Source organism: Nerophis ophidion, linkage group LG02, assembly GCF_033978795.1.
Source record: "Nerophis ophidion isolate RoL-2023_Sa linkage group LG02, RoL_Noph_v1.0, whole genome shotgun sequence".
NCBI classification, from domain to species: domain Eukaryota; kingdom Metazoa; phylum Chordata; class Actinopteri; order Syngnathiformes; family Syngnathidae; genus Nerophis; species Nerophis ophidion.
The window spans coordinates 2,098,769-2,121,481 of record NC_084612.1 but is presented as its reverse complement, the minus strand read 5'-3'; the positions used below and the strand labels follow the sequence as shown (position 1 = coordinate 2,121,481).

At 43.4% G+C, this 22,713-nt stretch overlaps 1 protein-coding gene across 2 annotated transcripts in view; it reads right to left on the bottom strand.

Annotated features, from left to right (window-relative positions):
- Positions 1-22,216, bottom strand: part of plekhg4 (pleckstrin homology domain containing, family G (with RhoGef domain) member 4) — a 73,735-nt gene extending 51,519 nt beyond the window's left edge. For both annotated transcript variants that reach the window (XM_061875887.1, XM_061875895.1), the window contains exons 1-2: positions 22,010-22,216; positions 6,660-6,857 (exon numbers count right to left, since the gene is read on the bottom strand). In XM_061875887.1, coding sequence (XP_061731871.1) covers positions 6,660-6,857; positions 22,010-22,012 — 201 coding nt within the window. In that variant the 5' untranslated portion in view covers positions 22,013-22,216. The remainder of the gene's footprint in view (positions 1-6,659; positions 6,858-22,009) is intronic.
- Between the last annotated feature and the right edge of the window lie 497 nt (positions 22,217-22,713).

Below are 22,713 nucleotides of genomic sequence, written 5' to 3'. Positions count from 1 at the left end.
TAGCTCTTGCTGCTAGAGGCTATGATTGTAAACAATGTGAGGATGTGAGGAGACCTACAACCCGTGACGTCACGCGCACATTGTCTGCTACTTCCGGTACAGGCAAGGCTTTTTTGTTAGCGACCAAAAGTTGCAAACTTTATCGTCAATGTTCTCTACTAAATCCTTTCAGCAAGAATATGGCAATATCGCGAAATGATCAAGTATGACACATAGAATGGACCTGCTATCCCCGTTTAAATAAGAAAATTTCATTTCAGTAGGCCTTTAAGAAGTAATTTGATGCCAGCTGACAATACTTGGTCACATGACTAAAAGAAAGGTGAGGAAACATCAGAAGATGAATGAACACGATCACTGTTCATTAGGGATGTCCGATAATATCGGACTGCCGATATTATATAAATGCTTTAAAATGTGATATCGGAAATTATCGGTGTCTGTTTCAAAATGATCGGCATCTGTTTCAAAAAGTTAAATTTATGACGTTTTAAAACGCCGCTGTCTTCTCCCTACAGACGTAGGGAGAAGTTCAGAGCGCCAATAAACCTTAAAGGCACCGCCTTTGTGTGCCGGCCCAATCACATATCTACGGCTTTTCACACACACGTGAATGCAAGGCATACTTGATCAACCGCCATACAGGTCACACTGAGGGTGGACATATAAACAACTTTAACACTGTTACTAATATGCGCCACACTGTGATCCCACACCAAACAAGAATGACAAACACATGTCGGGAGAACATCCGCACCGTAACACAACAGAAACAATAGACCTACTCAGTGTCCTAGTGGTTAGAGTGTCCGCCCTGAGATCGGTAGGTTGTGAGTTCAAACCCCGGCCGAGTCATACCAAAGACTATAAAAATGAGACCCATTGCCTCCCTCAGCATCAAGGGTTGGAATTGGGGGTTAAATCACCAACAATGATTCCTGGGCGCGGCACCGCTGCTGCCCACTGCTCCCCTCACTTCCCAGGGGGTAATCAAGGGGATGGGTCAAATGCAGAGCACAATTTTCACCAAACCTAGTGTGTGTGTGACAATCATTGGTACTTTAACTTAACTTTGTGTGCTTGCCCAATCGCATAACATCTACGGCTTTTCACACACACATGAATGCAAGGCATACTTGATCCCACTGAGGGTGGCCGTATAAACAACTTTAACACTGTTACAAATATGCGCCACACTGTGAACCCACACCAAACAAGAATGATAACACATTTCAGGAGAACATCCACACCGTAACACAACATAAACACAACAGAACAAATACCCAGAACTCCTTGCAGCACTAACTCTTCCGGGACGCTACAATATACACCCCGCCCCTTCACAATCCCGCCCACCTCAACCTCCTCATGCGCTCTCAAGGAGAGCATGTCACAAATTCCAAGCTGTTGTTTTGAGGCATGTTAAAAAAAATAATGCACTTTGTGACTTCAATAATAAATATGGCAGTGCCATGTTGGCATTTTTTTTCCATAACTTGAGTTGATTTATTTTGGAAAACCTTGTTACTTTGTTTAATGCATCCAGCGGGGCATCACAACAAAATTAGGCATAATAATGTGTTAATTCCATGACTGTATATATCGGTATCAGTTGATATCGGTACTTAAGAGTTGGACAACCCGCTGTAAAGTTACTGACAGTTACCTTTTCAAACTTTAATCATGGTAAAACCGTATAATTCTGTTTCATCAAACATATATTAACATTGCTCCCCTCGGGGAAACTGGGTAAAACACAGCACACTGACAAAGAGTAACCTATTGTTACTATAACAATCTACAAGGTTAATCAATCAATCAATCAATGTTTATTTATATAGCCTTAAATCACAAGTGTCTCAAAGGGCTGCACAAGCCACAACGACATCCTCGGTTCAGAGCCCACATAAGGGCAAGGAAAAACTCACAACCCAGTGGGATGTCAATATGAATGACTATGAGAAACCTTGGAGAGGACCGCAGATGAAGTGAAGTGAATTATATTTATATAGCGCTTTTTCTGTAGTGACTCAAAGCGCTTTACATAGTGAAACCCAATATCTAAGTTACATTTAAACCAGTGTGGGTGTCACTGGTAGCAGGCGGGAAAAGTGTCTTGCCCAGGGACACAACGGCAGTGACTAGGATGGCGGAGTAGGGGATCGAACCTGGAACCCTCAAGTTGCTGGCATGGCCACTCTACTAACCGAGCTATACCGCCCCTTGTGGGTAACCTACCCCCCTTCCAAGGGGAGACCGGATGCAATGGACGTCGAGTGGGCCTAGCATAATTTGTGAAAATCCAGTCCATTGTGGATCTAACATAATGGTGAGAGTCCAGTCCGTAGTGGACAGTTTGCTTCACTGTCTTCCCCTCCATTCATCTGCTTTCTTTTGTTTTTTAAGTTATTATTACATATATACCCCGCCGGTATCGGAATGTCTTATTGTGGCAGTCCGATCCCTGTATGATCAGTGTCAGAGCTTGGTCCGCATTGCTGGCAGTAAGTCGGACACGTTTCCAGTGAAGGTTGGACTCCGCCAAGGCTGTCCTTTGTCACCGATTCTGTTCATAACTTTTATGGACAGAATTTCTAGGCGCAGTCAAGGCGTTGAGGGGTTCCGGTTTGGTGGCCACGGGATTAGGTCTCTGCTTTTTGCAGATGATGTGGTCCTGATGGCTTCATCTGGCCGGGATCTTCAGCTCTCACTGGATCGGTTCGCAGCCGAGTGTGAAGCGACCGGAATGAGAATCAGCACCTCCAAGTCAGAGTCCATGGTTCTCGCCCGGAAAAGGGTGGAGTGCCATCTCCGGGTTGGGGAGGAGACCCTGCCCCAAGTGGAGGAGTTCAAGTACCTAGGAGTCTTGTTCATGAGTGAGGGAAGAGTGGATCGTGAGATCGACAGGCGGATCGGTGCGGAGTCTTCAGTAATGCGGACGTTGTATCGATCCGTTGTGGTGAAGAAGGAGCTGAGCCGGAAGGCAAAGCTCTCAATTTACCGGTCGATCTATGTTCCCATCCTCACCTATGGTCATGAGCTTTGGGTCATGACCGAAAGGATAAGATCACGGGTACAAGCGGCCGAAATGAGTTTCCTCCGCCGTGTGGCGGGTCTCTCCCTTAGAGATAGGGTGAGAAGCTCTGCCATCCGGGAGGAACTCAACGTAAAGCCGCTGCTCCTCCACATCGAGAGGAGCCAGATGAGGTGGTTCGGGCATCTGGTCAGGATGCCACCCGAACGCCTCCCTAGGGATGTGTTTAGGGCACGTCCAGCTGGTAGGAGGCCACGGGGAAGACCCAGGACACGTTGGAAAGACTATGTCTCCCGGCTGGCCTGGGAACGCCTCGGGATCCCCCGGGAAGAGCGAGACGAAGTGGCTGGGGAGAGGGAAGTCTGGGCTTCCCTGCTTAGGCTGCTGCCCCCGCGACCCGACCTCGGATAAGCGGAAGATGATGGATGGATGGATGGATGGATATACCCCGCCTTCCGCCCGATTGTAGCTGAGATAGGCGCCAGCGCCCCCCGCGACCCCGAAAGGGAATAAGCGGTAGAAAATGGATGGATGGATATTACATATATGTATTGTTGCATTTGAAACAATTAAATTGTTGATAATAGAGGTAAACCCATTCAAATGATCAGAATCAGGTGTCCTAATCACTTGGCCCGGGCCACAGGTGTATAAAATCTAGCACTTAGGCATGGAGACTGTTTCTACAAACATTTGTGAAAGAATGGGCCGCTCTCAGTGATTTCCAGCGTGGAACTGTCAAAGGATGCCACCTGTGCAACAAATCCAGTCGTGAAATTTCCTCGCTCCTAAATATTCCAAAGTCAACTGTGGGCTTTATTATAAGAAAATGGAATAGTTTGGGGAACAACAGCAACTCAGCCACAAAGTGCTAAGCCATGTAAACTGACAGAGAGGGGTCAGCGGATGCTGAAGCGCATAGTGCAAAGAGGTCGCCGACTTTCTGCACAGTCAGTTGTGACAGAGCTCCAAACTTCATGTGACCTTCCAGGAGGAAGAGGAATTATGGTGTGGCGTTGTTTTTCAGGAGTTGGGCTTGGCCCCTTAGTTCCGGTGAAAGGAACTTTGAATGTTTCAGGATACCAAAACATTTTTGGACAATTCCATGCTCTCAACCTTGTGGGAACAGTTTGGAGTGGGCCCCTTCCTCTTCCAACATGACTGTGCACCAGAGCACAAAGCAAGGTCCTTAAAGACATGGATGACAGAGTCTGGTGTGGATGAACTTGACTGGCCTGCACAGAGTCCATCAATGCCCAATATAAAAAAACTGAAAAAACAAAAAAAAGATCCAGAGCATGGGATTGAACCCAGGACTACTCAGGACCTTTGTATTATGAGGCAGACACACTAACCCCTCTACCATCGTGCTGCCCATGATTGGATTTTTCTTGTGCGTGTATATGTATATATATATATATATATATGTATATATATATATATATATATATATATATATATATATATAAAATATTTGAAAATATGTAAATTACAGTCAATATTTCAGAATAATTCCTACTAGTAGATTAATATTTGGGGCAGCTCGGGATCTTTCTGTGTAGAGTGTGCATGTTCTCCCCGTGACTGCGTGGGTTCCCTCCGGGTACTCCGGCTTCCTCCCACTTCCAAAGACATGCACCTGGGGATAGGTTGATTGGCAACACTAAATTGGCCCTAGTGTGTGAATGTTGTCTGTCTATCTGTGTTGGCCCTGCGATGAGGTGGCGACTTGTCCAGGGTGTACCCTGCCTTCCGCCCAAATGCAGCTGAGATATGCTCCAGCACCCCCGCCACCCCAAAAGGGACAAGCGGTAGAAAATAGATGGATAGATTAATATTTGTTAAAAGGTCAATTATTTTAATTAGTATTATTGTTCTCACCTTTTCCTAAAACTGCTACTAATGATTGTTTCCTTAATTGAAAAAAAAAAAAAAATGATGAAAAAAAAACGAAATCTTTTGAATGGTTCTGCTCAGTGGCCTAGTGGTAGGTCAGGGGTAGGGAACCTATGGCTGTAGAGCCAGATGTGGCTCTTTTGATGGCTACATCTGGCTCTCAGATAAATCTTAGCTGACATTGCTTAACACGATAAGTAATGAATAATTCCACTGGTAGTCACGATGCTAAAAATAACGTTCAAAATATAAAACATTCTCTTGCATTTTAATCCATCCATCCGTTTTCTACCGCACCTGTTCAAGAAAAAACAACGTTATTAAAAAGAATTACAGAGTCATTATACCCTAAAAATGTTGCTCTTACTTAAAAAATGCACACATTTTTTAGGTCCATGCACGCAGTGTTAAAAAATATGTTATGGCTCTATCGGAAATACATTTTAAAATATTTGGCTTTCATGGCTTTCTCAGCCAAAAAGGTTCCCGACCCCGGTGGTAGGTCGTGAGTTCAAAACCCGGCCGAGTCATACCAAAGACTATACAAATGGGACCCATTATCTCCCTGCTTGGCACTCAGCATCAAGGGTTGGAATGGGGGATTAAATCACCAAAATGATTCCCGGGCGTGGCCACCGCTGCTGCTCACTGCTCCCCTCACCTCCCAGGGGGTGAGGGTGATGGGGCCAAATGCAGAGGATAATCTTCCCACACCTAGTGTGTGTGTGAGGCAATCATTGGTACTTCAACTTTAACTTCCTAAACCCTACCATGAATTGATTAACGTGGACCCCGACTTAAACAAGTTGAAAAACTTATTTGGGTGTTACCATTTAGTGGTCAATTGTACGGAATATGTACTGTACTGTGCAATCTACTAATAAAAGTTCCAATCAATCAATCAATAAAACAAACCTTCAAAGAGCCATAAATCCTATCTCTAATTGGAACATTCAAATAACAAGAATATGTCTTTTAAGAAACCAGATATAATGTTTCTTCTGCCAATAAAAGTCTGTTGTTCATTTATTTGAAAATTAAACTTAGTTAAAACATTTCAGAGTATAAGAACGTTTTAAATCACATTTTAAAATATTTTAAAAAACGGGGGATAATTTTGATCACATCAATTATGAGGTGAAGTGCTGATATCGTTGCATTAAACCAGTGGTTCTCAAATGGGGGTACGCGTACCCCTGGGGGTACTTGAAGGTATGCCAAGGGGTACGTGAGATTTTTTAAAAATATTCTAAAAATAGCAATAATTCAATAATCCTTTATAAATATATTTATTGAACAATAATTCAACAAAATATTAATGTAAGTTCATAAACTGTGAAAAGAAATACAACAATGCAATATTCAGTGTTGACAGCTTTTTTGTGGACATGTTCCATAAATATTGATGTTAAAGATTTCCTTTTTTGTGAAGAAATGTTTAGAATTAAGTTGATGAATCCAGATGGATCTCTGTTACAATCCCCAAAGAGGGCACTTTAAGTTGATGATTACTTCTATGTGTAGAAATCTTTATTCATAATTAAATCACTTGTTTATTTTTCAACAAGTTTTTAGTTATTTTTATATCTTTTTTTCCAAATAGTTCAAGAAAGACCACTACAAATGAGCAAAATTTTGCACTGTTATACATTTGAATAAATCAGAAACTGATGACATAGTGCTGTATTTGACTTTGAAAAAAGGTTGAGAACCACTACATTATACTTACACAGGCATCATGTTGAAGTCTTTGCAGGAAGTGCTTGGCAGGGAGCAGGAAGTGGATCAGGTAGCGGACGCCGTCGCCGCGGTAACAGCTCTCCACCACACTCAGGACCTGACCGAGGACAGTCGGAGACGTGGCCTGGAATGGCGGGAAGAGGGAGGCCAGAGCAGTCTGGATGCAGTGGTCCAAAGATTCAGAGTCCTACAGGGGGGACGAAGAAGAAATGTTGATTTTTTTTTATGTCTCCGAGTTCATGAGCCGAGTGGGACAATCACAGTTGTGTTGCTACTAAAAGGCCTACTGAAAGCCACTACTACCGACCACGCAGTCTGATAGTTTATATATCAATGATGAAATATTAACATTGCAACACATGCCAATACGGCCTTTTTAGTTTACTAAAATGCAATTTTAAATTTCCCGCGAAGTGTCCTGTTGAAAACGTCGCGGTATGATGACGCGTTCGTTTGACGTCTCGGGTTGTAGCGGACATTATTTTCCAGCCGGATCCAAGCTATAAGTAGTCTGCTTTAGTGGCGTAATTACACAGTATTCTGGACATCTGTGTTGCTGAATCTTTTGCAATTTGTTCAATTTATAATGGAGAAGTCAAAGTAGAAAGATGGAGGTGGAAAGCTTTTAGCCTTTAGCCACACAAACACGGCCGGTGTTTCCCTGTTTAAAATTCTCGAAGGTGAAGCTTTACTATGGATCAGAGCGGTCAAGCGAACATGGATCCCGGCTACATGTCAACCGCCAGTTGTCGGTGAGAAAATTGTGGTAATAAGTCGCCTCTTACCGGAGACATCAGCGGAGTTTCCGTCCTGCTGTAGCTTCGTGACTTCCCTCAGAGACTCTGGCGTCAACACACCCGTGGCCACACGTATCCAACTTTCAGGTACTATTTAATCTCACTAAAACACTAGCAACACAATAGGCAGATAAGGGATTTTCCAGAATTATCCTAGTAAATGTGTCTAATATCATCTGAATAGCTCCCACTGCAATCGCATTTTTTTTTTCTTTCTAGTCCTTCACTCTAAATTTCCTCATCCACAATTCTTTCATCCTCGCTCAAATTAATGGGGAAATTGTCGCTTTTTCGGTCCGAATAGCTCTAGCTGCTGCTGGCTATGATTGTAAAATAATGTGAGGATGTGAGGACTACAACCCGTGATGTCACGCGCATATCATCAGCTACTTCCGGTACAGGCAAGGCTTTTTTATTAGCGACCAAAAGTTGCAAACTTTATCGTCGATGTTCTCTACTAAATCCTTTCAGCAAAAATATGGCAATATCGCAAAATGATCAAGTATGACACATAGAATGGACCTGCTATCCCCGTTTAAATAAGAAAATCTCATTTCAGTAGGCCTTTAAGCTCATGTGGACTATCGCCTGTACCTCGAGTCTGTGCTTTATCAACAACTGTCACATGACCTGGCCATGCCTGGTCTTTGTTATTCAAACACACCTCAAGAAGGCCACATAATCCCACTAACCAGTCAGCCTTGGTTGGGGAAGGGGGACATTTCAGACCTCCTTCTAGGTATAGGTTTTATGGCGAGCCACCCGTGCAGTTGTTGAGTCTTGCATGCGACATGACGCCACACTTTGCAACCTGCCATGACATCACGTTTCTCGTTTAGGTTCTCCAACACCTGTTCGGACTCCGACAGACCCCCAAGAGGACCGGTAGCCATGGAGACAACGGGGCGGGGATGTAATCGGATCTACTGGTCTAAAGCCAGTGGAGGCCAGTTGAGTATAAATATCAGCCTGACCCCCACTCCCCCGCCTCTACATGACACATTTTTATAATGAGCCCAGTCTGTGCCACCATTGAGTCATCAATCAGCAGTCAATCAATTTTAGAGGATTGTGACAAACATCATGAGTGAATAAAAGCACTCTTATTGAAACTATAGTGGCTCATGAACTTGCTGCTTGGGGACGGCATGGCTCGGTTGGTAGAGCGGCCTTGCCACCAACCTGAGAGTTCCTAGTTTGATGCCCGGGGCTTCTGCCATGTGAGTCACGTACGTTGTGCACTGCAAAAACTGAAATCTAAGTAAGATTAAATATCTCCAATAAGGGTGATATTTGCTTATTTTCTGTCTGATAAGATAATTCTTCACACTAAGCAGATTTTATGTTAGAGTGTTTTACTTGTTTTAAGGGTTTTGGTCCTAAATGATCTCAGTAAGATATTAAAGTTAAAGTTAAAGTACCAATGATTGTCACACACATACTAGATGTGGCAAAATTATTCTCTGCATTTGACCCATCACCCTTGATCACCCCCTGGGAGGCGAGGGGAGCAGTAGGCAGCAGCAGTGCAGCGCCCGGGAGTCATTTATGGTGATTTAACCCCCAATTCCAACCCTAAATGCTGAGTGCCAAGCAGGAAGGTAACTGGTCCCATTTTTATAGTCTTTGGTATGACTCGGCCGGGATTTGAACTCACGACCTAACGATCTCAGGGCGGATACTCTAACCACTAGGCCACTGAGTAGGTCACAGGTATCGGCTGAGATTTTATGACCAATACGGAATAAAACATGCTTGAAACTAGAATATCAACTGTTGCAAAGCTGTGTCATTAACACTCACAAATATAAAACTGCTTTTTTAAAGAAATTTCTTACTTAAAGAATGAAAAAAAAATTGTGATGCCGAGCGCATATCTTTATGTCAAGATAATGGCACTATCATTTACTTATTTATGAATATTTTTCAACATATTTAGCAACAAAAGGTCTATTTTTTTCTACCAAGAAAAGTGCACTTGTTATTAGTGAGAATAGCGTATTTCCTTGAATTGCCGCAGGGCATATAGTATGCGCCTGCCTTGAATTACTGCCGGGTCAAACTCTCTTCGCAAAATAATTAGCGCATGTTTAGTATTACCGCCTGGTCAAACTCGTGACGTCACGAGTGACACCGGTAATTTGAAATTGCATAAAGGGAAGAAGATTAAGAGCTATTCAGTAGGATTTAAGGTCCAAGCTTACATCACACTCGATTTTTTACTGCATGCCTTTGGTAAGTGCCGGAGTGAGAAGAGGTTATAAAATAATTAGCGCATGCTTACTTTTACCGGATGCTTTTGGTAAGGGCAGGAGTGAGAAGAGGTTTTGAATTAATTAGCGCCCCGGCGGTAATTCAAGGAAATACGGTATACTTATTTTAAGGTATTGTTGGGTTCATTGAAGTTAGCTAATTTTACTTGTTTTGGAAAGTCTTGACAAGCCAAATTGTCTTGTTCTATTGGCAGATAATTCTGCTTAGTTCAAATAAAATACCCCTAATTTTTCTTTTTTTTTTCTTGTTTTTGAACACTGACTTTTTGCAGTGAGTGCTTGAGAAAGATCGTGGTTAGGGCCTTGCATGGCAGCTCCGGCCATCGGTGTGTGAATGTGTGTGTGAATGGGTGAATGGGGAAATTGTGTCATAGCGCTTTGAGTACAAGAAGGTAGAAAGGCGCTATACAAGTATAACCCATTCACCATTCAAACTGTTTAGGTCAGTCAGTTCATGTGGACCGGCTAATCAAGTCCTGTTATTATATTATGAACCTCCATTAAATGGTAGGACGCTTTTGTCAACATCAAATTTTAGACCCAAAGATATAATTTCTACAACGAAAAATCCACCATCATTATCACTAAGCAGCTTGAAACAACAGTTGCTCAAAAAGGTTCGTTATGTCTTCTTATTCATTTACTTTTTCACATTCTCTTGTAATCAGACCATATTTTCGGTGTATTGAATGGAATTTCCATCCATCCATCCATTTTCTACCGCTTGTCCCTTATGGGGTGGCGGGGGGCGCTGGTGCCTATCTCAGCTACAATCGGGCGGAAGGTGGGGTACACCCTGGACAAGTCTCGGCCTCATCGCAGGGCCAACACAGATAGACAGACCAAATTCACACTCACATTCACACACTAGGGCCAATTTAGTGTTGCCAATCAACCTATCCCCAGGTGCATGTTTTTGGAGGTGGGAGGAAACCAGAGTACCGGGAGGTAACCCACGCAGTCACGGGGAGGACATGCAAACTCCACACAGAAAGATCCAGAGCCCGGGATTGAACCCAGGACCAAGACCTTCGTATTGTGAGGCCGACGCACTAACCTCTCTTACACCGTGCTGAGTAAGAAATTATTACTTTAAAAAAGTACAAACCCTGTTTCCATATGAGTTGGGAAATTGTGTTGGATGTAAATATAAACAGAATACAAGGATTTGTAAATCCTTTTCAACCCATATTCAGTTGAATTCACTATAATGACAAGATATTTGATGTACAAACTCATAAACTTTATTTTACTTTTTTTGCAAATAATAATTACCTTAAAATTTCATGGCTGCAACATGTGCCAAAGTAGTTGGGAAAGGGCATGTTCACCACTGTGTTACATCACCTTTTCTTTTAACAACACTCATTAAACGTTTGGGAACTGTGGAAACTAATTGTTGAAGCTTTGAAAGTCGAATTCTTTCCCATTCTTGTTTTATGAAGAGCTTCAGTCGCTCAACAGTTCGGGGTCTCCGCTGTCGTATTTTACGCTTCATAATGCACCACACATTTTCGATGGGAGACGGGTCTGGACAGCAGGGGCGTCCATGAACAAGACAGCGCTTAGATGGCAGCATGTATTGTTCCAAAACCTGTATGTACCTTTCGGCATTAATGGTGCCTTCACAGATGTGTAAGTTACCCATACCTTGGGCACTAATGCACCCCCATACCATCACAGATGCTGGCTTCTGAACTTTGCGTCGAAAACAGTCTGGATTGTCCGCTTCCCCTTTGGTCCGGATGACACGATGTTGAATATTTACCAAAACAATTTGAAATGTGGACTCGTCAGACCACAGAACACCTTTCCACTTTGCATCAGTCCATCTTAGATGATCGTGGGCCCAGAGAAGCCGGCGGCGTTTCTGGATGTTGTTGATAAATGGCTTTCATTTTGCATAGTAGAGCTTTAACTTTCACTTACAGATGTAGCGACCAACTGCATTTAGTGAAAGTGGTTTTCTTTATAGTTCCTGAGCCCATGTGGTGATATCCTTTAGAGATTGATGTCGGTTTTTGATACGGTGCCGTCCGAGGGATCGAAGGTCACGGTCATTCAATGTTGGTTTCCAGCCAAGCCGCTTACGTGGAGTGATTTCTCCAGATTCTCTGAACCTTTTGATTATATTATGGACCGTAGATGTTGAAATCCCTAAATGTCTTGCAATTGCTCTTTGAAAAACGTTGTTCCTAAACTGTTTGACTATTTGCTCACGCAGTTGTGGACAAAGGGGTGTACCTCGCCCCATCCTTTCTTGTGAAAGACTGAGCATTTTTTGGGAAGCTGTTTTTATACCCAATCATGGCACCCACCTGTTCCCAATTAGCCTGCACATCTGTGGGATGTTCCAAATAAGTGTTTGATGAGAAAGCGACAATTTCCCCATTAATTTGAGCGAGGATGAAAGATTTGTGGATGAGGATATTGATAGTGAAGGACTAGAAAAAAATTTAAAAATAAAATAAAGTTAAAAAAAGCAATTCAGATATTTTTAGACACATTTACTAGGATAATTCTGTGAAATCCCTTATCTTTCTATTGTGTTGCTAGTGTTTTAGTGAGTTAAATAGTACCTGATAGTTGGAGGGTTGTGTCCCCTTGTGTATTGACGCCAGTCTCTGAGGGAAGTCACGGCAGCTGCATGGACGGCGCAAGCTCCGGTGATCTCCGGTAAGAGGCGACTTTTTACCACAATTTTCTCACCAAAACCTGCCGGTTGACAAGTAGTCGGGAACCATGTTCGCTTCACCGCTCTGATCCATAGTAAAGCTTCACCTCCAGGAATTTTAAACAAGGAAACACCATGTCTAGGCGCAGTCAAGGCGTTGAGGGGTTCCGGTTTGGTGGCCGCGGGATTAGGTCTCTGCTTTTTGCAGATGATGTGGTCCTGATGGCTTCATCTGGCCGGGATCTTCAGCTCTCACTGGATCGGTTCGCAGCCGAGTGTGAAGCGACCGTAATGAGAATCAGCACCTCCAAGTCCGAGTCCATGGTTCTCTCCCGGAAAAGGGTGCAGTGCCATCTCCGGGTTGGGGAGGAGACCCTGCCCCAAGTGGAGGAGTTCAAGTACCTAGGAGTCTTGTTCACGAGTGGGGGAAGAGTGGATCGTGAGTTCGACAGGCGGATCGGTGCGGCGTTTTCAATAATGCGGATGTTGTATCGATCCGTTGTGGTGAAGAAGGAGCTGAGCCGGAAGGCAAAGCTCTCAATTCACTGGTCGATCTACATTCCCATCCTCACCAGTGGTCATGAGCTTTGGGTCATGACCGAAAGGATAAGATCACGGGTACAAGCGGCCGAAATGAGTTTCCTCCGCCGGGTGGTGGGTCTCTCCCTTAGAGATAGGGTGAGAAGCTCTGCCATCCGGGAGGAACTCAAAGTAAAGCCGCTGCTCCTTCACATCGAGAGGAGCCAGATGAGGTGGTTCGGGCATCTGGTCAGGATACCACCCGAACGCCTCACTAAGGAGGTGTTTAGGGCACGTCCAACCGGTAGGAGGCCACGGGGAAGACCCAGGACACGTTGGGAAGACTATGTCTCCCGGCTGGCCTGGGAACGCCTCGGGATACCCCGGGAGGAGCTGGACTAAGTGGCTGGGGAGAGGGAAGTCTGGGCTTCCCTGCTTAGGCTGCTGCCCCCGCGACCCGACCTCGGATAAGCGGAAGATGATGGATGGATGGATATTGATGTATAAACTATCAGACTGCGTGGTCGGTAGTAGTGGGTTTCAGTAGGCCTTTAATCATTCTAATGCAGGGTGAGATGGATGAGGAGTCAGTGTCCGATTTGTGAGGTAAAAAGCCTGCCTGCTGAATGGCTTTTATGAAAGTGTGTGGTGATGACACAGCCTGACAGCCTACATTGGATGACTAAGAGCAGAAAAAGCAAACGTGATGATCATGAATGCCAATAATTATCAGCGATCGTCACGTAGGCAAAAATCGCGGCCGTGTTAAATGTGAAGGATTATGTTTTGGTTCTTCCGTCAAACTGATCCCATCGACCCGTTGTTCTAGTTCAGCTGGTTTGGAATGAATAGTCAAAGGAAGCAGACGCACGACGCGTGATTCACCGACTCTCGGAATAACCAGTTCTCTTTCTGTGTCGGCGCACGCGCACACACACACACACACACACACACACACACACACACACACACACACACACACACACACACACACACACACACACACACACACACACACACACACACGCGATGGTCAGCTATGTTTAACCTACCTACGTCACCGGAGTTGTGACCTTTCCACTGACCAGTCAATTTGAGGATAAATGACCTCTGACCCCGGTTTTCCCAGTGACATAAGCAGCCAGCTGTTGGGTAACGCTCATCGCCATGGCAACAATGTAAGACATCCTGACACCTTTGGACCGAGAGAAGCAGACAATGTGTTATTGTTTCAGTCCAACACAAGCTTGCATGCCCTGACAAACCCTGAGATGAAGATGAGGGCACGCGGGAACAAGTTCATGTCACTGGAGTCATGTGACATTCTGAATGTGTCAATAAATATGTCCTCTCATATTCGACCGGACCTGTTCTTACTGTTTATACACCTAACAAGTGCTGAAGCGTCCCAAGAAGGTCACACCTGGCGGTGTGAACGTGCTTGATAACACAAAAGCCAAAACGAGTGAAGTTGGCACGTTGTGTAATCCGTAACTAAAATCCTTTTCAACTTATATTCAATTGAATAAATAGACTGCAAAGACAAGATACTTAATGTTCGAACTGAGAAAAGTTGGCACAGGGGCATTTTTACCACTGTGTCACATGGCCTTTCCATTTAACACTCAGTGAACGTTTGGGAACTGAGACCAATTTTTGAAGTTTTTCAGGTGGAATTCTTTCCCATTCTTGCTTGATGTACATCTTAAGTTGTTCAACAGTCCGGGGTCTCTGTTGTGGTATTTTAGGCTTCATGTTGCGCCACACATTTTCAATGGGAGACAGGTCTGGACTACAGGCAGGCCAGTCTCGTACCCGCACTCTTTTACTTTGAAGCCACGCTGTTGTAACACGTGGCTTGGCATTGTCTTGCTGAAATAAGCGGGGGCGTCCATGATAACATTGCTTGGATGGCAACATATGTTGCTCCAAAATCCGTATGTACCTTTCAGCATAGTGCCTTCACAGGTGTGTAAGTTACCCATGCCTTGGGCACTAATACACCCCCATACCATCACAGATGCTGGCTTTTGAACTTTGTGCCAAGAACAATACGTCTTGTCCTCCAGACCTTTTTGGTCTGGAGGACAAGCCGGCCACAGTTTCCAAAAACAATTTTAAATGTGGACTCATCACACCACACAACACTTTTCCACTTTGCATCAGTCCGTCTTAGATGAGCTCGGGCCCAACAAAGCCGGCGGTGTTTCTGGGTGTTGTTGATAAATGGCTTTCGCTTTGCATATTAGAGTTTTAACTTGCACTAACAGATCTAGCGACGAACTGTAGTTACTGACAGTGGTTTTTCTAAAATGTGTTCCTGAGCCCATTTGATGATATCCTTTACACACTGATGCAATACCGCCTGAAGGATCGGAGGTCCGTGATATCATCACTTACGTGCAGTGATTTCTCCAGATTCTCTGAACCTTTTGATGATATTACAGACCGTAGATGGTGAATTCCCTAAATTCCTTGTAATACCTCGGTGAGAAATGTTGTTCTTAAACTGTTGGACAATTTTCTCACACATTTGTTCACAAAATGGTGACCCTCTCCCCGTCCTTGCTTGTGAATGACTGCGCATTTCATGGAAGCTGCTTTTATACCCAATCATGGCACCCACCTGTTGCAAATTAACCTGTTTGCATGTAGGATGTTTCAAATAAATGTTTGATGAGCATTCCTCAACTTTTTCAGACTCGCGCCAGCTTTTTTAAAACATGTTGCACGCATCAAATTCCAAATGAGCTAATATTTGCAAAAAAAATAAAGTTATCCAGTTCGAACGTTAAATATCTTGTATTTGCATTCTATTCAATTGAATATAAGTTGAAAAGGATTTGCAAATCATTGTATTCTGTTTTATATTTACCATCTACACAACGTGCCAACTTCACTGGTTTTGGGTTTTGTAAAATAAAGCGTGGCACAATATCCCCAAAATATGGACTTTAGGGGCGTTTTTAATGCAGCAAAGGCCACAAAGGGGCCTTCACCCCACCATCTTTTTTATCATCTTCTTACTGGTTGTCACACCTTTGGGAGAAAGTCAGCAGCAGGGGGAGGACCACCATCTGTCCCCCGCTAATTCTAACAAGCTATAAAGTGGGGAGATGATTCTGTCTGAGGGTGTAGTCACACAAAGCTAAACATACCGCGACTGGGCCCACTTAACATTTTAGGTACGGCACTCTTTATATCAGACCTGGGCCAATTAAGGCCTGGGGGCCGAAAGCTGCCCGTTAATATTTTCTATCTGGCCCACCAGACATTCCCAAATATTTTTTTTAGATCTTTAAAGGCGTACTGAAACCCACTAATACCTGACCACGACAGCAGTCTGATAGTTTATATACCAATGATGAAATATTAACATTGCAACACATGCCAATACGGCCTTTTTAGTTTACTAAATTACAATACAATTTTAAAATTTCCCGCTGAGTTTCTTGTATAAAACGTCGCGGAATGATGACACGTGCGCGTGACGTCTCGGGTTGTAGCGGACATATTAGCCCAGCACCACACACGGCTAAAAGTAGTCTCTTTTCATCGCATAATTACACAGTATTCTGGACATCTGTGTTGCTGAATCTTTTGCAATTTGTTCAATTAATAATGGAGACTATAAAGAATAATGTTGTAGGTGGAAAGCGGTGGATTGCAGCTGCCTTTAGCACCGAAACACAGCCGGTGTTTCTTAGTTTGTTGTGAAGCTTTAACACAGAGCGGTCAAGCGAACATGTTTCTCTACGTCAACCAGCAAGTTTTTGGATGGGAAAATTGTGATATTAAGTCAGCTCTTACCGGAGACTTCAGTGGATTATAGGACCTCATCCTGCAGCTCAAAAAGGCAGCTGTGATCTTGGCTCCTCGGCTTCTCTGAGAGACACTGGCGTTCACCGCAGCCATCCGACTTTCAGGTATGACTTTACACTCTCACTAAAACACTATTAAAACAAAAAGCAGATATGGGATCTTCCAGAATTATCTTAGTAAATGTGTCTAATTACATCTGAAACGCCGCCAGGAGCCCTCGCCTTTTCTTTTTTATCTATTTATTTATTTATTTTTTTATAGTACTTCACTCTAAATGTCCTCATCCACGAATCTTTCATCTTAGCTCAAATTAATGAGGAAATTGTTGCTTTCTTGGTCCGAATAGCTCTTGCTACTTCCAGTAAAGGCAAAGCTTTTTTATCAGCGACCAAAAATTGCGAACTTTATCGTCGATGTTCTCTACGAAATCCTTTCAGCAAAAATATGGCAATATCGCGAAATGCTCAAGTATGACACATAGAATGGACCTGCTATCCCCGTTTAAATAAGAAAATCTCATTTCAGTAGGCCTTTAAGATGGAAACTGTAGCTGCCATTATGATATGTAGTGATGTTTTGAAATTACCATAAGTCTGGAACTATACAAAGTATTGTAATGGTTGGAATCCGCGCTTTTGCATGATATACTAGTTACTGTGGTAATCTAATTAGTTACTATGGTAATCTAAGTCACAGTAGCTCAGACGAGGCACCAAGCAGTGTGGGTGGGGAGCGTTTCCACAGAGTGTTTACAGAGCGGCCACCCTGAAATGCGGGTGTCAGGGACAGACGTGGAGGGAGATTTTTCCAACAAAGTTCTAAAGCTTAGTTGTATATCAGATATATCAGATTGTCTGTGTTTTGTTATTTTACCCTTCGTGTTCATATTTCACTGTTTGATGCATTTTTGTTGGGTTTCGCTTGATTGTAAAATATGTCGATCGAGAGGGGGTGTGACGTTCATATCTTGGCAATATTCAGGGTTTTATCCTTTATAGTTAATATTGTAAATCCCACATTTTTTATTTTCATGTACAATCTGGGTGTCTCATTCAGTAAAAAGAAAAAAATTACATTCCGTCTTTAATGCGGTCGGTCATAACGTTTTTAGCATTCAATCCGACATTATTGTGAGGTTTTGCATTAGTGTTCCTGAAAATCAAATAAACCGGCCCCCAGACATGTTTTTTCCAGGCCTGCTTTAGCCTTCATTTACTTTCCCTCTTTTTGGCACGATGAAAACCGGTGGTCAAAGAACCTCGCATCATTCCATGAAGCTGAGTCACAGAATGACTGTAATGCGATCGCGTCCTGCAGTTTAATAATAATGATAACCGCAACAATTCACAATATGAATCAAATACAAAAACTCCGAATAATCCAAACTTCCTTTTGAGTGCAATAAAGGGACACATCATTTAATTTTCCTCTCGAAAATATTTACACAGTCAATTTGGCGACCCTATGATGAGAATTTGATTGATTTAAACTTGTATTAGTAGATTGCACAGTTCAGTACATATTCCGTACAATTGACCACTAAATGGTAACACCCCAATACATTTTTCAACTTGTTTAAGTCGGGGTCCACGTTAATTAATTCATGGTAGATTCTATTCAATGTTCAGCTGCATACTGTAAATCCACCCATCCATTTTGTACCGCTTGTCCCTTTTGGGGTCGCGGGGGGTGCTGGAGCCTATCTCAGCTGCATTCGGGCGGAAGGCGGTGTACACCCTGGACAAGTCGCCACCTCATCGCAGCATACTGTAAATTATATTCTAAAAAGCCAGTGGGGTCCACACTTGCCAACCCTCCCGATTTTACCGGGAGACTCCCGAATTTCAGTGCCCCTCCCCAAAATCTCCCAGAGCAATCATTCTCTCGAATTTCTCCCGATTCCCACCCGGCCAACAATGTTGGGGGCGTACCTTAAAGGCTCTGCGTCCTCTAAACAAGTGGTCCCCAGGTACCGGGCCGCAGAAGAATTTTTTATCTTTTTTTTGTTTTGTTTTGTTTATTAAATCAACATAAAAAACACAAGATACACTTACAATTAGTGCACCAACCCAAAAAACCCTCCCTTTTTCATGACAAAAATAAGTAAATAAAAAATTACAAATTTAAAATAAATAATCCCCATCCCCCGGGCCGCGGGACAAATTATCAAGCGTTGACCGGTCTGCAGCTACAAAAAGGTTGGGAACCACTGTTCTAAACCTGTCGTCACGTCCGCTTTTCCTCCATACAAACAGCGTGCTGGCCAAGTCAAATAATATATACAGCTTTTACACACACATAAGTGAATGCCAGGCATACTTGGTAAAAAGCCATACAGGTTACACTGAGGGTGGCTGTATAAACAACTTTAACACTGTTACAAACATGCGCCACACTGTGAACCCACCCCAAACAAGAATGACAAACACATTTTTGGACAACATCCGCACCATAACATAACATAAACACAACAGAACAAATACCCAGCACCCCTTGCAGAACTAACTCTTCCGGGACCCACCTCAACCAAGCTCCCCAAGCCCCTTATCTCCCAAATTCGGAGGTCTCAAGGTTGGCAAGTATGGTGGGGTCAAAGAGACGGAGGGCGATATGCAGATGGCCTAATAGCGCAAATGCACACTAAAGCATCTAATTTGATAATTTGATTTCAGTGACCAGACAGAGATGATTGCCACCAGGCGCGGAGCTCAGCTGTGCACTGTGGGAAAGGAAGACCTTGCCTTGTCTACAGGAGGATGCAAAATACCCAAATCAGTATTAGGCCTCTGACAAGAGGTCATGCGACTGTGGTCAAGGTTCCACAGAACATACTCCTTGTGTCAAAATGTCAACATCAATCCATGCGGCAAGCTTGAACTGGGTCAGTCACTTTAGGACTCCCAAGGGAGTCCTTCAGGTGTGAGTGCTTTCCCAGACGGACTGGGGGCATGGGGGAGGAGAAAATGAAGGCTGGTGTCAGCTTTCAGGATCATGGACAGAGTCCAGTCCTCAACAAGTCCCAGTCTTGAGGAGCAATGAACAACTCTATGGGTTCTGTCCCCTGACCTTTAGGTCCACACAAAGTGTTAAATGTGAGACAGATGTACACAAATGTCTCCGCTCCTTCAAGTCCCCGCAAAAAGTTTCCGTCTGGTCCCATTCACGTGTTTTCTTCATTTTGCTGAGCAGCTACTTATGATGCTCTAATCTATAAGAATGTTTCCACTGGGGGACTATAAAAAAACGGAGAACTGTGTTTAGGTTACTGAAGGTCCAAGAGTAACAGCTGGAAAAGAGTTCCAAGCCTCGTGTGTGTGTGAGGTTTGAACATGTTGGGCCACATAAAAGTAGGTTGCAGTGGACAAGGTGCTTGTAAAGACAAAAGTCTACAAGTTGGGACAGGATCTTTACCCTGCATGCCAAGCGAAAGCACCCGAGCTAGTTCATTTGTCACAGTACAGTCAGGAGGTGACACCGCATGATCACTCTTTGGCGAGAAGGCGGAAAAAGTCCTCTGCTTTGATTGCTGTATCGTTCTTCAGTATCATGGGTATCGTCCATACCTCCCCATTTAGTCCCAGCACATGGCTCAGCACACCTGCCAATCACTGTTTACCAACACTGTGTCATTTGATGGAAGTTCATCCTATTTTTACGTCTGCTTGCTGTCATCAACGACTTCCATCGACATGTTCCAGATGTACGTGAGCCTTAAAGGCCTACTGTGACCCACTACTACCGACCACGCAGTCTGATAGTTTATATATCAATGATGAAATATTAACATTGCAACACATGCCAATCGGCCGGTTTAGTTTACTAAATTGCAATTTTAAATTTCCCGCGGAGTTTCTTGTTGAAAACGTCGCCGAATGATGACGCGTGTTTGTGACGTCTCGGGTTGTAGCGGACATATTAGCCCAGCACCACTTACGGCTAAAAGTCGTCTCTTTTCATCGCATAATTACACAGTATTTTGGACATCTGTGTTGCTGAATATTTTACAATTTGTTCAATTAATAATGGAGACTATAAAGAATAATGCTGTTGGTGGAAAGCGGTGGATTGCAGCTGCCTTTAGCACCGAAACACAGCCGGTGTTTCTTTGTTTGCTGTGAAGCTTTAACACAGAGCGGTCAAGCGAACATGTTTCTCTACGTCAAGCAGCAAGTTTTTGGATGGGAAAATTGTGATATTAAGTCGACTCTTACCGGAGACTTGAGTGGATAAAGCGACCTCCTCCTGTAGCTGTCAAAAAGTCAGCTGCGATCTTGGCTCCTCCTTTGGCTTCTCTCAGGAGACACTGGCGTTCACCGCAGCCCTCCGACTTTCAGGTATGACTTTATAATCTCACTAAAACACTATTAACACAATAAGCAGATAAGGGATTTTCCAGAATTATCCAAGCAAATGTGTCTAATAACATCTGAATCGCTCACACCGCTGTTGCCTGGAGCCGTCGCCTTTCTTTTTTTTTTAAAAGTGCTTCACTCTAACTTTCCTCATCCAAGAATCTTTCATCCTCGGTCAAATGAATGGGGGAATTGACGCTTTCTCGGTCCAGATTGCACTTGCTGCTAATGGCTATGATTATAAACAATGTGAGGATATGAAGAGCCCCTACAACATCGTCTGCTACTTCCGGTACTGGCAAGGCTTTTTTATTAGCGACCAAAAGTTGTGAACTTTATCGTCGACGTTCTCTACTAAATCCTTTCAGCAAAAATATGGCAATATCGCGAAATGATCAAGTATGACACATACAACGGACCTGCTATCCCAGTTTAAATAGGAACATCTCATTTCAGTAGGCCTTTAAAGACTTATTCCAAGGCTTCGCCCGCAAAACTGATAACGACGCCAATCAGCAGCATCCCTTCCTGTGTTCACACCAACGCAAAACAAACAAGCAGGGTGACGATCAGGCCACTGTGAGGACAGCATGAAGAATGGGAATATTGCAACGAGCAAAGTGTACATATTTTCATATCACGTGTCATGAAGTCAAATATCAACATGGAAAAAGCTGCAACAGTACTAATTCACACATCTGCACATATATATATATATATACACACACATGTAGACCAATGTTGGTAGAACTACACCTTGGTGGGAAGCATGCACCTCCCCCAACACAGCAAATGGTTTTAGCAAACACACACAACTGCTCTACATGTGGTCAAAGCTAGAGGGAGTTAGTGACAGATGTGTGTGTGTGCGTGTGTGTGAGAGAGAGAAAGAGATCCTATACCATGGTGCAAGTAGCATGTCCTCGGTTGTTGTGTTATCCGGTTACTAGTTATGAATTCTGCAAAGGAGTCCTGCATTCCAGTGTATTCCATTAAAGAACTACATAGTCCGGTCAAGAGTTGTGTATTCCATTTAGACAACAGCATGTCTTATCTTGTGTGTGTCCGTTCATGTCTGACTCTGCTGTAGTTCCCTTGTACTCTCACATGGGAAGCTCTGCCCCCCGCCCCCAGCTGTCAGTCATTATTTGGTACAACCCCCTTCTCTTAGCCACGCCTACCTCTGCACGTCTGCCTGTGTTAGAGCAGTGGTTCTCAAGCGGGGGTACGCGTACCCCTAGGGGTACTCGAGGATATGCCAAGGGGTACGTGAGATTTTTAAAAAATATTCTAAAAACAGCAACAATTCATAAATCCTTTTTCAATATATTTATGGAATAATACTTCAACAAAATATGAATGTAAGTTCATAAACTGTGAAATGAAATACAACAATGCAATATTCAGTGTTGACAGCTAGATTTTTTTGTGGACATGTTCCATAAATATTGATGTTAAATATTTTTTTTTTTTGTGAAAAAAGTTTAGAATTAAATTCATAAATCCAGATTAATCTCTTTTACAATCCCCAAAGAGGGCACTTTAAGTTAAAGATTACTTCTATGTGTAGAAATCTTTATTTATAATTGAATCACTTGTTTATTTT